The sequence below is a fragment of the Seriola dumerili genome, unplaced genomic scaffold (genome assembly GCF_002260705.1).
Source record: "Seriola dumerili isolate Sdu_G_001 unplaced genomic scaffold, Sdu_1.0 BDQW01000458.1, whole genome shotgun sequence".
Lineage (NCBI taxonomy): Eukaryota > Metazoa > Chordata > Actinopteri > Carangiformes > Carangidae > Seriola > Seriola dumerili.
Genome location: NW_019174713.1, coordinates 74776 through 91076, shown reverse-complemented (window position 1 = coordinate 91076; position 16301 = coordinate 74776). Strand labels below are relative to the sequence as shown.

Below are 16301 nucleotides of genomic sequence, written 5' to 3'. Positions count from 1 at the left end.
TTTGCTGCTGGTCACATGGACAAAGATAAGACCTTCTGGAGGGAAGTTCTGTGGTCAGACAAAAAATCGATCTGTTTGGCCACAATGCCCAGCAATATGTTTGGAGGAGAAAAGGTGAGGCCTTTAACCCCAAGAACACCATGCCTACATCAGGCTAGAATTAGGGTTTTAGAATGGCCTTCCCAAAGTCCTGACTTAAATCCCATTGAGAACATGTGGACAATGCTGAAGAAACAAGTCCATGTCAGAAAGCCATCAAATTTAACTGAACTGCACCAATTCTGTCAAGAGGAGTGGTCAAAGATTCAACGAGAAGCTTGCCAGAAGCTTGTGGATGGCTACCAAACGCACCTAATTGAAGTGAAAATGGCCAAGGGATTAGCACTGCTGCATGTATATTTTTGAACCAGCAGATTTGATCACTTTTTCTGTTAACCCATAATAAAGTCATAAAAGAACCAAACTTCATGAATGTTTTTTGTGACAAAGAAGTATCTGTTCCAATCACTCTATCAGAGAAAAATCAGAGTTGTAGAAATAACGGGAAACTCGAGAGAGCCATGACATTATGTTCTTTATAAGTGTATGTAAACGTTTGACCACAACTGTAATAACATAAAAACATAAAAAACGTAAAAAACAACGATAAAATAGCAAATAAAAAACAGTAAAAGCAATAAAACAAATGCCGTCTCATGCTGGATCAAAAGCCAAGGAATAAAAGTAGGTTTTTAGATGGGTTTGTTTTAAAAATGGACAGTCTATGTCTAATGTGGAGAGGTAAGTCGTTCCACAAAGTGGGAGCAGCAACAGAAAAAGCTCTGTCTCCTCTGAGCCTCCGCTTACCTCCAGGTACCAGTGGTTTTTGATCTGCACCTGGCCTAATGTGGTAAATTTGTCAAGCACCTACAGTATATTTAATGCAAACACATGAACCTAAAGCTGCTCTGCCAGCTTCGATCTGAGTGAACATGTGGACAAGGCGAAGGCACTGAACAGGAGGTAGTAGCCTTTTTAATTTTAATTTTCTTTTTTTTACCAGGTCTACCTTATGGCTACCAGTGGCTACTCCTGTGTTAGATTTGTTGATACACATGAGAAAAGCTTCATCCTCAGTTGTAAGTGATTTCATACTTTATTCACTCTCAATAAGTGAATTAGATATTCCAATTGTTTTATATTGTATAATATATTGTACATGGTGGTTTTTTAGAAAAATAATTTTAATGTAATACCTATTGTTTTTTGAACGCTGGTATATAAATCCCAAAATCTAATCTGCTGTTTATTGCTCTCTATTTAAAGTGGATGAAACAGGTAAGACAATTCTTATATTGTTTTTTAAATATACAGTCCTAAGCAAAACCTCTGTGGCAAATTTGTATTGCTTCAGTTTTATGCTTTTCTCCATTTATAAAAGAATATATAAGTAGTGGTTGAAAGTGCATGATGTTGCTGATGTTGTGACATGTTCTTCTCTCAAAAATGCAGAATTGGAAGTGGACAATTTCTTGTACTCCGAAATGTGTTTCAATCGTAAACTCCAAAGCAATGACGACAAAATCCTGCTGTTACATGGAGATACAGAATTTCAAGCAAGATTCTTAAGCATTCGGGAGCAGCAGCAGTGTCAGAATGGTAACATACAGTCCAGAAAAGCCAAATTTTGTACGTTAATCCAGCCTCTACGGACGGGGGTGAATTATTTTTTTCACTTTTTATGTGGGGGGGGAAAACAAAATATAATCATGGTTACATAGTTTAAAACATGTCTGGAGAGAAACTTTAAACCAGGCCCCAAAAGGTCAGACTCTTCAACAGTGGCCACGCCATGACAGTATTCTTTTAACCATTTAAATCATTGTCACATTTTGCGGTTCTATAATCCTTCAGTATTCAGTGACGTGATGCTCGTCTTGTGTTTCTTTTACAGACTGCATTTTCAACATCCATATTTACAACAACAGTTCCACTGAGATCGGGGGGAGGGCAGTCATGCTGTATGTCAAAAAAAATGGCAAGATGATGGTGGCATGCTGCAACGGGGACAATGGAATTTGTCCCAAGCAAATGGTGAGAATAACACATTATTTACAGTCTTTTACTGTGTGTGAAACCGATACCCAACCAGTAGTAGGTAGCTGTAATTTGCAGAGTGGTTCAGTTTCTGAATACAGGCTGTGTGCATTTCTCTGTGGACTGAGGCTTTGATACTTTCACAGTATTAATATAGAAGCTAGAGCTGATCTATAATCACACTACACATGGACACAGACCTTTACACTGGATGGACCTTTAAATATGACATGGTTGTACATTACAGTGGAAAAAGATTTCCTGAATGTTTAAGTAATATACATGCAATGAATTATGGGATAATAAAGGCTGCACCAGTTTTATCTGCATGTGTAAATAAATTACTCATACATTGTGAAAACCATTTATCTTGACGTCCATTATGTACTGCGTAGACTTTCCAGTCTTTAGCCTGCACCCTGCCCATTGTGCAGCAGTGTAATGGAACCGACAATTAATTGAGCTTTTTCCAGCAGGATCTTCCAAAGGAAATCAAGGAAAATAAACACGAGGCCTTGTTCATCATGAACAAACTCAAAGGAACTGACAGGTATATGTTTGAGTCCACCATGTACCAAAATAAATTCCTGGGATTTGAGCCTCTTGACAACGATCCCAATCTGAACAAACTGGTCCTGCGTTCTAAGGGTTACGATGAACCGGACGATTCTTGCGAGGTTAACTTATATGAGTAAATGATTTTGGAAAGTCATCAGGACAAAATCATCCTCTTTGTTTCATTAAAGGCAAATTAAATAGCTATAGGGAGAACCTGCTGTACCACACTGACACATTAGTGCTCACTTGGTCTGGAGGTATAATTATTAGGTTTACCAGGAGGAGGACACGTACAGTATACTGTGTACCAGACAAACAAAACACGGCCAGGATTAGACTTTATTGTGTATTTGTGTGTGAGGTAAACCATCGTTTTGATTTGAAGAGATTATTATCCTTTATTGTATCATGTAGTAATTTAAATTAAATTAATTACAACTTATGGAAGCATATAGAAACCCGGTGTTCAATATTAAATATGACATTATGAAGAATAACTTGAGTAAAATATATGAATCATTATCAAATGTTTTATTGGCCAGAATATTTAATTATAGACATTTTTATTTCAAAAAAGCTTTTTCTTTTTATTTTATTGTGACATTTTTCCCAATGGCACTTTTTTATATCCATAATAACTTATTGATTTATCTAATATTGAACCCGTTGGGGTTTGAAAAACCAGTGAAATCCTGATTTAATGGACTGAATTAGAAATAAGGAGGCGCACCTTGATGCATTTTCTCCTTGGTGTTCGTTTTCATTTCTGCCTTTAAAACAGAAAACATACTAGTTTTTTACACAAGCTGTGTTAATTAACCACATTCATCTTCATCTTTTCTGAAACAAAGAGGGGTATTCATAAATGAAATTGTTGTGTTTTCATATATATATATGTATCTGTTTTATAAAATTGTTTTTATAGCTTCATTACACATTTAAATGAATTCTCAATACATGACCATATACTCCATAATGTATTTGAATAATAGCTATTTTTATATATCTTATTTTGTGTGTATAATCTGCAATGATGTTAATTGAACAGATATTACAAATTGACAGTTGATGTAATAAGAAAACATACCAACACCAAGCATAAGTTAAGCTCTCATTAACTTTTACTGAGTGAGCATTGTGACAACAGACTGACTCCAGAGCTCAGATATAACAGTGATAAACCTGTAACCTGACGGCTGCATGCAACAACCACCAATTATTATATGCTCTGAGTAAATGTTCACACGATAACATCAAGGTTTTATTAGCCTGCCTTATTGAGTCTGATCACATTGAACTTTTTACTTTGTAAACTTAAGAAAAACTGGCAAAGATTTTTCAAATGGTCAAAATAAATGTACGTTTAATATTTTCAGAATGTGTCATTGTTTTTCATTTGAAGTTTGCCAACTTACACAGTGGAAGGAGTTTGTAATTCATACAAGAAGTACAACACAACTCAGTGTTACAGAGGCATTCATATCACTGTCACTGACTTGAGTGATGTTTTCCTGGCAGAGGACGGCATTGTGCAGCTGTTAATTTCAGACCCTGCTGTAGATTTATACAACGTTAGCTGACAAGCGTTTGAACGCCGCTCTGCTGGAGATGCACAGGTCGGCTGAGTGTCGCCGGATGGCTTGACTTTATGATGCACTTCAGATCTAGCCTCCCTTACCTTCAATGAACCATCAATAGAGCAGCAGAACAGATATCCAGGATTAAAAAACGAGCTAAAACGAGCACAAAAAAAAAAAAATTCAGTCTGCTCTTCTCCCAGCCCGGCTCCTCTCTGCACAAACCACAACCACAACACTGCACACCTGACTGAGGTGTGAGGTCAAGTTGCAGGAGGACACTCGAGCCGAGTGTCGTGACGAGGTCGTAGCAACAAAAGACACATGAGGCGGACCTTTGTGAACAGGGTGGGTGGGTGGGTGGGGGGGTGTGAGTGTGGAGGGTGTGAACTGTTCATATATGTAGTGCTGCCCTGTTAATCCTGATGGGTTAAAGAGCAAAAAGGTAGTACTGTATATGTTTACATTGTGATTGAAACAAAACACATTTAAGAAATCAGCCACAAACAGGACCTGAACATGAAAAAATAACCTTACTATCCTGTAAGACCTCAAAGAAAATCAGAAGCCATTTTGCTGAAAACATGCATGTCCCCGGTAAATTTAACAGTTACAAATCAGGATACTGGATATCTGTTATTTGTAGAATTGGTAGTGACATATTTAATAACTCTTGTTGCTTAAGTTTCAAAGTACACAGGGGAATGCTGCTTAAATTTAGTCCACACTGAACGTAAACAGAAGCTAATCTCCCACATGTAGTTAAAGACAATGGTTGCCAGGTCCCCAATCATCATGAGCAAGAACTTAATACAAAGACCAAGCCTGAACTGATAGACATTAAATTTGCAATTACACACATGTGAATCACTGTCAAAATTGTCAACATGATATATTTATAAGAATATACATAGAACACCTTGAATTTTTTACAATCAGCCAGGACCAGATTGTTCCCGTCCCAGTGTCCAGGTCGTCCCAAAGCTTCCCCAGTCCACAGTCATACTCATTTGCTCCAGAGCAGGGCGATGGCTTTGCAGATGCCGACGTCATTGTAGTTGAAGTAGCAAAGGCCGGCGAAGGTGACCGTGGACAGGAGGAAGAGACCGGCGTTGGCCATCTTGACCTTTGCGTCGCCGTGAACGTAGTCTGTTAACACCTGCCCGATACCCCTACCACACAAAAACACACGCAAACACAGAGACGATGAGCAAAGAGAGAAACTGATTTTTGAAGCGCAGTTATCAGATATTAAATACCTGGAAAAAAAAAAATCCTTGAGAGCTCAAATCTGCATTAGGTACAGAACGTTAATGGTGACAGTTTTCTTTACAACCTCCCTGTCTGATTTGCTTCATCACCTCTTTTTAGCCGCATGACCAAGACCACAGCGATTACTTTGGCGAGTCCAACTTTATCGGAAGAATAAAACGGAAATAACAAGCCTGGGTGTCATTTTAAAACTCTGATTTAAGTTTCAACTCCCACATGAGCAAGGTAACCAAGATGCCGAGAAGCTCGTTCTCTTTTTCCTGCTCCTCTGAAAAAGTCGATTGGGAGACTTCAGCTAATTCAGAATCTGCTGCTCGACTGTCAACAACAACGAGAAGGAGAGAGCAGATTACTCCTGTACTGGCCTCTCTACATCGGCTCCCTGTATCTATTAGAAACCTTTTTAAACGACGACTGAAATCATACCTGTATAATTCAGCTTTTAATTGGCTACAGAGCTGCAGCTGTAGAGTCTGCACCTGCAACTGCAAACCACCTACTGCCATGATCCTGTTTAACTTCTGCTGCTACACCTGCTAAAAGTTACTCTAATTAATAATGATAATTATTAATGTTGTTAGCTGTCATTACTATTACTATTTAAACTAGCTAAACCACTCATTTTGCCTCCTCTTCCGGCCTAATTCCAAACATTGTCATGTCTTATTGAAGCCGTGTTCACCGGGTTGTTCTTCCGTTCCAACATTCCTCAGCGTTATAAAATCCTATTAGCCACAGACTCTGCTTATCCCCCGGACCGGCTGAGCAGAGGAAGCTCTCCAACCTTTTCATGTTTGGACCCACGGTGCTGACGACGCCAGATGACACTGCAGCGTTCGTCCGACTGGGTTGTGGTCAAAGAGGGCGTGGCTCGGAGATACCCAGCTGCCCCGAAAGACGTCGCTTAAGAAGACTTATCATTAGTCACGACTGGCCTGATCTGCGGCCCACACCTGCCACGCCGTTTAGTCTGCGCTCTAACTGATGGAGGAGCACATTGCTGTGACGCTAAGCTGAAGCCGCCTTCTCAAGTCTGCAAACAGAGCCGAAGCTCACCAAGGCTGAATTAACAGCTGCTGACAGCTACGGCGAGATGGCTGAACCCCCACCCCACCCACCCACCCACCCACGAACCTCCCACCACCAAAAACCTGTGGCACAAAGTTTGCCTCGTGTCTGGTGAAGGTCAGTGAACAAGCTAAATCTCTGTGCTGGGTAGAGACGTTTGGGAAATACGTTTGTGGAAGGTTCAAAGAACTTTCATTCATACCCTGTTAAATCACAACCTTTTGGTGTTACGACCACAGAGGTGAGGTCAAGTCAAATTAAGCCATTCGCACTGGACTACAAGTCCCTGAGGACCTCATGTGATGAAGGAATTTACCTCCCTCCATGTTTGCATTTTCCCAGGATAGGTCAAGTCTGTGTGTCGCTCACATTTACTGATCATTCCAGTTTGTTTTACCGTCGAATTTAGTGTTTCTACTATTCTCTTTTCGCTAAATGAAACAAGCATGTTGGACCAAATAATATTGGAAATAGAGCTGAGTTTTGCCTCTGATTCAATTCCCAGTTTACATTCATTTACTGACTTGAGGAAATGAAGCCGCTCTGGAAACATCCAGAAGCTGCGGGACAGGCAGAGCTCAAGCTAAGCTAACAGGCTAGGCTAACAGGCTAGGCTATGAAAACGTAGCTAAGCTAGCTTTTATTTCCAGCAGCACAAGCGTAACGGACCGACTCCGTCATGTTTCTGTGTAAAAGCATCACAGATAAAGGAACTTGTCAGAAGATTGAATGATGAATGAAAGGATGTTTTCTGTCTTTTCACATTTACTAATTAACCCTTTAATTCACTGAGCAGCTCAGGGGCTCCCGGCATCTTTGCATGATAAAAGATTGGAAATCAATCAATACACCTTAAATGTCAATATGACAACATTCACCATTTCATTTGTTTTCATCAGCTCTCTTGCTTGACATCCACTTTGGTGATGTTCAGATCTTCAAGCGCTTAAAAAGACCTCAGACAGTTTCACACGTCCACAGGAGAGTTTAAAAGACGTCTGTTAAAAGATTGATCTCGGGTTTTATGAATCGATATCGGATTATTTAACCCAGTTCTAATTGGAAACAACTCTCAGCTCCCAGAAGGACCCTGAAGTTGAACCAACACCTCTCTAAAACAGTTTCAACTAAAATTGAACATTATATCTTTCAAGACGGTCAGATTTATATATTTAATAACTTTCAGAGTACGCTGGCCCCTGGCTGAATGTAGAGGTCCACACAAGAACAGTAACTCTCACATTGACTATCCTGACCACAAACCAATCAAAGGAAGTGAAACTACGTAATTTGAAACCTGGAAATGTAGATTGTTTAACGTCATAAAAATAACATTGCATGCATGAATGTGAGAACTTTGTATGTGTGTATATCCAAGACTATTGTCTTCAGAAATGAAGAAAGCGCGGCTCAGGTTGGCGCCGGCTCGTCTTACCAGTGGCCATGCAGTGTCAGGGCAGCAGCCAAGGAATAGTCCATGACAGGACTGGGGTTAAAGTAGGCTACGGGTCCCATGGCCAGCAGCAGGATGCTCAGCACTCGCTCGGCCGTCCAGTGCAGAGAGGCGGCTTTGGAGCCAGATCCCGCTGTAGAGCAAGAGACACAGCAGACTGTCAGCAGGGCCAGACGACAAGCTGGATATTTAATGTGACTGGAGCCTGGTTCCCTTTACCTGGGAGAGAGAATGTGAAACTACTGCCCACCATGGACAGATAACGGTCCCAACCAGCTGCATCATTTTTAACTGGAAATTGACTCATCTGTTGTTTGTAGTGGTTTTATGTCTTTCTGGCTCTCAAAGGTAACTTAGTCCACCTGCCAGCACCTCTGAAGCTCACTTACTAATATGTTTTGTGATCAATTATCGTCGCTGTAATGTTTTTTGTCTCTTTCTGGTATTTTGGACCGGCAGCAAATCTTTTCTGTAGCGTGTCAGACAAATCAAACCAGGTCCGACCTCAGCCTCTCATCAACCTTTAGTTGGTTTCCTGAAGTGGCTTCACACCAAAACATCTGAATACCTTACTAGTATGTTACATCCTGTTTGTTTAAGTCATTCAAAAGCACAGGAGCAAAACAACACGGTGGTGTTTAGGTTATGTGCTGGACCAGGTATTTGATGGACAGACACATGAGTATAACCTGAAGTTCAACAAGGAAGCAAATGAACGTATCTCTGCAATATATTATCACTCACAGTTTGTACTTTGACTTTATTACAGTTTATCTTCTTCTGGTGGTGACATCATTCTGCACTTGCAGATATATATTTATCTAAACTTAAGCTTGACAGACGTGACCGACAAACAACAGTGCATTGTGGTATTACTGACATATATACACTGCAGTATATACACAATTTATTACAGTGGCAAGAAGAGGTAAGTGAACCCTTTGGATTTAGCTGAATTTATGTATAAATTTGTCATAAAATATGTTCAGATCTTTGTCTAAATTACAGTTATGAACAAACACAAATCTATTTTAACTAATAACACAAGTTATTGTGTTGTTCTTGTTCGTATTGAAAACATCATTCAAACATTCACAGTTTAGGCTGGAACAAAAGAAGCTAACTGGTGTCAGCAGTTATCGGACCAGTCCGGTCAATGAACCCAGATTGGAGGTTTTGGGTTAGAGACACTTTGACATTTTGAGTTTCTTCTTATTCACAAGAGAAATCTGCTGATGTGAACCAGGCCTCACAAGAAAGATCTCAGGACACTTAGAATCAAGAATTGTTAATTAAAGTCATCTCAGGAGTTTGGAGCTTCCTCAGTCAACAGTCAGACAAACAGTCTGTGACAGTAACAGCTAAAGGCTTAAAGGAATCATTGGAGCTGGTTAACATCTCTGTTCATTCGCAAATTAATGGACACGATGGAGGAAGCTGCTGCTCTCCAAATAAAAACATCACTGCACCTGAGGTCTGTCAAAGAGAAGCTTGACACGACTGGAAACATGTTTTCTGGACTGAAGAAACTGAGGTTGAATTGTCTGGGAAGAACATGCAGCTCTAACGTGTGGAGTAAAAAAGGTCTCCGTAGACCAACATGAAAACATCAGCCCAGAGGTGAAGCAGGGTGGAGGGAGCGTCATGATCTGGGGCTTTGCTTATCAAGGTCTCCTCCAGGGTGATGTCAGGGTGTCCGCCTGCTGAAGCTCAGGAGAAGAAAATCCCCCTTCTGGAGTAGTCCAGTCAGAGCCCAGACCTGAATCCAGTAGAGATGCTACACAGACATCCTGAGAATCTGTCTGAGCTGAAGCAGCTCTATGAGGAAGACTGGTCCAGACTTCGTCCTGAACACTGATCAGCAGCTACTCAAAGAGCTGGTTTCAGGTTATTGTTGCCAAAGGAGGTTCAATCAGTTGTTAAATCCAAGGGTTCACTTACTTTTTCCCAGCAGCACTGTGAATGTTTCGTGGTTGTGTTCGATAAAGACACAAAAAATTATAGTTGTTTGTGTCTTATGAGCTTAAGAACGTTGCATTTGTCTGTACTTATGATGTAGTTAATACAGAAAATCATTTTAATTCCAAAGGGAGCACATACTTTTCTTGTCACTGTGTGTGTAAATTAAGACATAAAAGTTAAAAAATCTCTATTCTCTATTGAGAATCAGTAAACAAGTTTAAGCTAACCTCAGTCAACTTTCCACATCTGACAGACACATCCGGCCTTCCAGAGAAAGCCTCCACCCTCCCATCACTGTAAATGACTTACTAACCTAAATGGTAGGTGGGTCACAGTAAATGAAATCTGCCAGCATTAGGCTTCACCCTGACATAAAGCTGGTGTCAAAATACTGCCACCACCCTAGGTATTTTGGGCGCTATATCTGGGCTACACAACACCAGTGGTCCACCACCGGGGCTGTCAGCCATCTGCAAATGTCGAACCGAAAAAAACTGTGCTCTCTGGTTACACACACGTCATTCTACAAGAAGCAGCTAAACCACATGATGCACCACACTGGAAAAAACTAAACTAGAAAGTTTCTATCACACAGCCTTACCTGTTCAAACCAGAGCAGTCTAATGGACTTTGATCATTTCAACAATCGCCATCACAGGCATTACACTAACTGATTATTTGGTTTAATGATGTCTCATTCACAACATGCTGTACTGACATATATGTAGTAGTAAAGTGTAGGTAGGACTGCAACTGATTTTATTCATTATGATTTATCTGTATCTGCCGACTCTTTTCAGGATCAATCAATTAATTGTCATTCCAAAGAAAACAAAGCAGTGAAAAAGCCAATCACAGTTTCCTAGAGCCAAAGGTGTGGTCGTTAATGTCTTCATTTGACCAACAGTCCAACCCTCAAAGACAAATAGTTCCAGATGGATTTTCTGTCAGTCAACTGATTATTGCAGCACTAACTATGAGGCTGTCCTGTTGTTCTCTGTTGTTACTCCCAGTGTGTACTGTATGTTCTACCTTCTACTTCCCCTTGTCAACACTGACCGTACAGAGCCTGTGATGCATGAATCCTTGCTGTCAGCAGGTAGGGCTGCTCCTGGTTTTTGTGAGGTACAACCAGCGGTCTGGACAACAAAGTGCTTTGGTACCACAGAGCTGAAGAGAAAAAGACAAAAGGCGACATTTCCAAAAGTGCACAAATTATGAAATTCAACCACAGTTTACCCAGAATTACTGTGGCCCACACATGAACCCGTAAGACTATCTTCCAATGTATTACAATAGATACATATAATGTCGTAAGGATGTCATTTTTAACGTGTCTCAACACAACACAGAAATCAAACATTTACATTGCAACATATCCTTCTTCATTCTATGCCTGACATTATCTATCAACATGACATACACAGTTAGCTTTTCCTCCATAATTTATTTCTATGTGTCTACCATTGTCTATAGTAGCAACAGCAAATAGGATTTAGGTCCCACAGGATTAAAACTATTACTTTTTATTTTGGGTGCAAATATGGCTTTAAAAATAGGGTAAATGGTTAATATCTGATGTTTTCATTTAAGCTGAACTGCAAACTGTTTTTTTACCTTTTAAAAAAATGTATAGTTTCAATGTAAAGCACCATGCTGTGTATTTCGTTTCCCTTTTTTCTCACAAAAGGTACTGTAATATGTATATATAATTTTGTTCTTAATAGAGATACCCTACCTTGCACTTAATTTATATGTGACTGTGGCTACTGTTGTTATGTATGATGTGTTGTGTTATTCTTCATTTGTAAGTTAGCATTCTGACTATACTGCAAAATACTAAAACATTTTTTTAAATGTATAGCTGGACATTAAAATGCTGCAACTTTTCATTGTAAAATCAAACAAACAACAGCCCCCAAAAAAGAAAAAAGAAAGCCAGGGTGTTTAAACGAACTGGTTGCCACATAGATAGAATCAGTTGATTCCCACAGTCAAACACACATTTCTCAATGTATTTGTATGTATATAACTTCCGCATTTTGCATACGTGCTATAGCGTCACAGTCGGGCAGTCCGATGTCATGACGACAGCAAGTATCAATGCGCATCACTATTCAAACGTCTGAGAAGCGTAGTTTACTAGCCACTAACTAACGTTAACCAGTGATGGTGCGCTGTAATAATGAAAGTATAGTCGTGCTTAACTTGAGTCGTGAACTTGAAATTAGCCTCTGCCGGACGTGACTTGTTCGTACACAGCTAATATTCGACGTCCCTTCTGTCAAAATGTGCCGCTATCAGCCTGCTACTTTAAAACAAGTAGATATATTCAAAAACAGTAAAACACTGAGAACAGGCAGGAGTACTTACGTTTAACTCCTCTGCGGCACACAGAACTCAACCTGACGATAGCCGCCATGATGATCGTCCAACCAAGGTCACCACAGTTACCCGGATGTAGTTGTTGATGTCGTCAGCGGCACAAAGATGTTGGATGTTCGGCAAGAAGAGCAACTCACAGTGTTAACGGCTTGCCTGTTGAAACGAATGGTGAAGTAAAAGGGTGGGATAAAAAGTTTGTCATAGATTTTACATATAATATATAAATATATATTATATATATATATATACGTGTATAAATATATACATAATATATTCCTACTGTTTGTGTGCAATTTTGGACGTAGGTTTTAATTATGAGTTGTGTTAGAATTTTGTCGTATTTGTTTTTTAACCATATTTCTTGTTTATCATTGAGCATCAATTTATTAGCATCTAAATTCAAAAAATATTCTTCATCATTGATATAAACTAAACTTCAAAGTGTCTGTTTTTTTCAATGAATTTGAATGAATCAGATATAACAAGTGTGCAGCAAGTAAGCAAGCATTTATTTCTGTGTATAAACAAACCAGGGGGGACAAGATAATAATATCATTATTATTATTATGTTAGAATGCCAGCTCTGGATAATTTATGAGAGTAAACTTGCACTTTTTCATGTACATATCGTGTGTATTGTGTATATTGTATTTATTAGTGTATATTTGGTGTATTTTTGATGTATATTTCCATAGATGTTTATTCTATAGATGTTTATTTTTCTGCTGTGGTAAATTAATTTCCCAGTTGTGGGATTAATAAAGTTAATCTAATCAAATCTAATCTAATCTAATGTTTTTAAATCTTTTGAGTCAACTCTCTTTTGAGTTGTGGAATATCTTTGTTTACGTCACGTTTTGCGTCACATTAAACGCACCGATTTACAAATAACATGACTCCTTTGAGCTGAGGTGAACCAACACATTGCATGCTGGTTGTGTCTTATCAGTCAGAAAGGTTGAATAAGGTCATGCCATATAACAGACAGTTCCTCATAGACTACAGACAATCTATGATAGCTCTAGTGTACAATATAAACATTACTTGTTTAATTCTTGAAGTAAGCGTGACAAACACTTAACATAACACCTGTGCAGATATGAAACCCCCACAGTCTAAATATCAGACCATTAATTATGTGCCTGCAATGCAATAGCATTGACATTTAATCTTACACTTGTTCTGCTCCAGCACTCAACACTCCCTGCTACCTTTCTGCGACCTTCACTAACTCAGCAGTTGTTTACATGCTGTTCAGATCTGCTAGTCACTTTAGCTTAGCAGTTAGCACTAGCTTCTCTCTCTCGCTCGCTCGGTGTGGTGTTGTTGTGACTTGAGTATAGAGGATTGTGATGTTTATTACATCTTCAGTAATGTCTCCTATCTAACTTAAGGCACAGCTTCACTCGCTAACTGGAGCTGCTCTAGTCTTTCCCTGTCTGTGTGCAAAGCAACCTTCAGCTCATAGTCTCTTAGTCCTGATGTATAAGCAATCAGACGCTGCTGTGGGCGGGACATTGCGACACATGTTTGTTGAGTTTAATGTCAGATCTCCTGACCCGTTTTGTAGAAAAACAAATTGAATTGCAAGTAGTGTCACATTTTAAAGTGGTAATACAGAAACTCTGGAGCTTTCTTAGTGGATATACGACGTATACTTTGTTCATGTCTTTCTATGATCTTGAGGACAATTTCGGTTGGACAACTATTAAGTGTGGTTTTATTATTGTGAGTCATACTGGCTGGTCCAGGCAACGTCAAAGGGCTGTTGAAGGTTAAGCTTTGGCAGTTTTACCACGCACACAAAAACATAAAACATAGAATTTTGATTTTATTCTTATAATGACTTTTTTTTCTTGATATATTTTGATTTTATTCTCAAAATGACGACTTTATTTTCATAAAATTATGACTTTATTTCACTAAATTTAACTAACTAACTAACTAACTAACTAACTAACTAACTAACTAACTAACTAACTAACTAACTAACTAAATAAAGGAACGAGTGTGTGTTTATGTGACTTCATGTCCAGAGTATGAAGGCTGCTGGAACCTGACCTCACTGCAGCTTTTCGTCAGTGCGCACTCCGACACACTGGGTGGCGGTAAGCACTTTTTAAGCTGGTTTGCAATCCGCCAATGATGATGACGAAGAAGAAGAAGAAGAAGAAGTAGAAGAAGAAGTAGAAGACGAAGAAGAAGAAGACAGGAAGTGTTTATGATTTGTATATCAGCGGTATTACTGCGCTCAGTCGCGGTGGAAACGAAGGTCACCTCACCTCACCTCACCACGTTGCCGTCAGGAATACAGACCTCTCCTGTAACGACTTCTCGACGCAATGGACAGTTTTGATAATTTCAGCGCGTCGGAAAAGGCGGAAGCGACCGAGCTGCAGCGTATGATCGCCGTGGAGCAGCAGAAAGCGCAGTTCCAGGCCCAGGTTTGTAACTAACCGTTAACTAACGTGTATCCAGTCCTGGAGCGAGGCCACAACCCGGTGTTATGTCAGACCTGTGAGGAGCCACTCTCCTGTGGGGAGAATTCAACCAAACTCCCCTGAAGATTTGACAGGTTTAGGGTTTATTTGCCTCTTGACTAAAATAATGCGTTGGCTAAAAATACACTGTATTTTTTATTTTTATTATTTAACTGAGCTGAATTAATTGACTACACTATTACACTACACCAACAGTAAGCTCTGTTGATATTGTCATATGTAGCTTGATAATATGCTAAGGTCACATCAAATTGTCTACTGATTATCTGTACACATTATTGTGTTGGAAATATGCATTGTTGCCTTTCTTTAGTTCTGTTTCTGGTTCATTTTCACATTGATTATAACAAACCAAGAGATGTAAACAGTAACTCACTGATTGGACAGATGTGGTGATACTCAATCTGGCATATGGATCCATACAGGGAAATCCAGTTCTTTGTTGCACTTTACTGAAGCTTATATGATAATTTATCTTCTTCAGTGTTTCAACAAGCTCATGAAGAAATAATTGATTATGAAAATGACTAGTTGAAACTGCAACTCAACCTCAAATGTCAAAATTACAACAGGTAGAATCGGGCTTTAGGTCCAGTCAGTGATCACTGTTAGACAAATGGCAACGAATACAACCACACTCTTTCTGCAAACTGCATCATGATTCATTCATCCCAGATTTGTATAAATCATCTTAATTAATTAATCATCTTCTGTGTTGATTCCAGGTGCACAATTTCACTGACATCTGCTGGGACAAGTGTGTGGATAGTCCGGGCTCGAAGCTGGACTACAGGACCGAGACGTGTCTGGTGAGCTGTGTGGAGCGATTCATCGACACCACGCTGACCATCACCAACCGCTTCACACAGATGGTGCAGAAGGGCGGTCATTAATAATGGACTACAGATGCCAACAGGACTGATTTATGACATAAATAAAGTGTTTAGAATTTCTAACATATGGATGGAAGATGATGTGAAGAGATGTTTTTTGTTTTTTTTAACTTACTGTTTATGCTGTGGACTGGTGCATAGGGGGTTCAAAATGAGTTAAAAATGGGAAACTGTATCTTTGTCGTTGCAGGTACCTATTTGTGAGAAATCATGTAATATGACATTTAGTAAACTGACACAGTACATTGGTGTTCGCCATCATATCTGTGATCCTTCATGTACTAATCTACGGTGGCCCTGAGAGCTCAACACACTGCACCTTCAGAAAACACATTGCAAATAGACAAATTACCAACAAATTCAGAAAATGTATTCATCAATTTGATAACACAACGGAAATGTTTCCAGGCGACACTTATTCAATGCCCAGTTGTGACTTTTGGAGTTTAAAGCATTGAACAAAAAGCGCCACCCATTTGCCTGATGTGTGTCTGACAGATTCAGGTTCCATCACTTGAAAATATATTTGTTTTTTTAAGTGGCTATTTCCATTGTT

At 39.4% G+C, this 16301-nt stretch overlaps 2 protein-coding genes across 2 annotated transcripts; one reads left to right on the top strand and one right to left on the bottom strand.

Annotated features, from left to right (window-relative positions):
• Positions 1–3980: 3980 nt before the first annotated feature.
• On the bottom strand, positions 3981–12445 carry sdhd (succinate dehydrogenase complex subunit D). The gene is made up of 4 exons (XM_022762965.1): positions 12340–12445; positions 11026–11136; positions 7987–8137; positions 3981–5383 (listed from the first exon to the last, which is right to left on the bottom strand). The coding sequence occupies exons 1-4, from the start codon at positions 12386–12388 to the stop codon at positions 5218–5220; spliced, it is 477 nt and encodes a 158-aa protein (XP_022618686.1). The 5' UTR covers positions 12389–12445; the 3' UTR covers positions 3981–5217.
• A 2134-nt stretch (positions 12446–14579) lies between these two features.
• On the top strand, positions 14580–16288 carry timm8b (translocase of inner mitochondrial membrane 8 homolog B). Its single transcript, XM_022762966.1, has 2 exons — positions 14580–14795; positions 15578–16288. The coding sequence occupies exons 1-2, from the start codon at positions 14694–14696 to the stop codon at positions 15743–15745; spliced, it is 270 nt and encodes an 89-aa protein (XP_022618687.1). The 5' UTR covers positions 14580–14693; the 3' UTR covers positions 15746–16288.
• The last annotated feature ends 13 nt before the right edge of the window (positions 16289–16301 follow it).

What these genes read in the sequence shown, in the direction of transcription:
- timm8b (XM_022762966.1), top strand. Translation starts at nt 14,694, where the DNA reads ATGGACAGTTTTGATAATTTCAGCGCGTCGGAAAAGGCGGAAGCGACC. An exon ending in AAGCGCAGTTCCAGGCCCAG is followed by an intron (nt 14,796 to 15,577) that starts GTTTGTAACTAA and finishes TGTTGATTCCAG; the next exon opens with GTGCACAATTTCACTGACAT.
- sdhd (XM_022762965.1), bottom strand. Translation starts at nt 12,388, where the DNA reads ATGGCGGCTATCGTCAGGTTGAGTTCTGTGTGCCGCAGAGGAGTTAAA. An exon ending in GTGCCGCAGAGGAGTTAAAC is followed by an intron (nt 11,137 to 12,339) that starts GTAAGTACTCCT and finishes TTTTCTCTTCAG; the next exon opens with CTCTGTGGTACCAAAGCACT. An exon ending in TGCATCACAGGCTCTGTACG is followed by an intron (nt 8,138 to 11,025) that starts GTCAGTGTTGAC and finishes CTTGCTCTACAG; the next exon opens with CGGGATCTGGCTCCAAAGCC.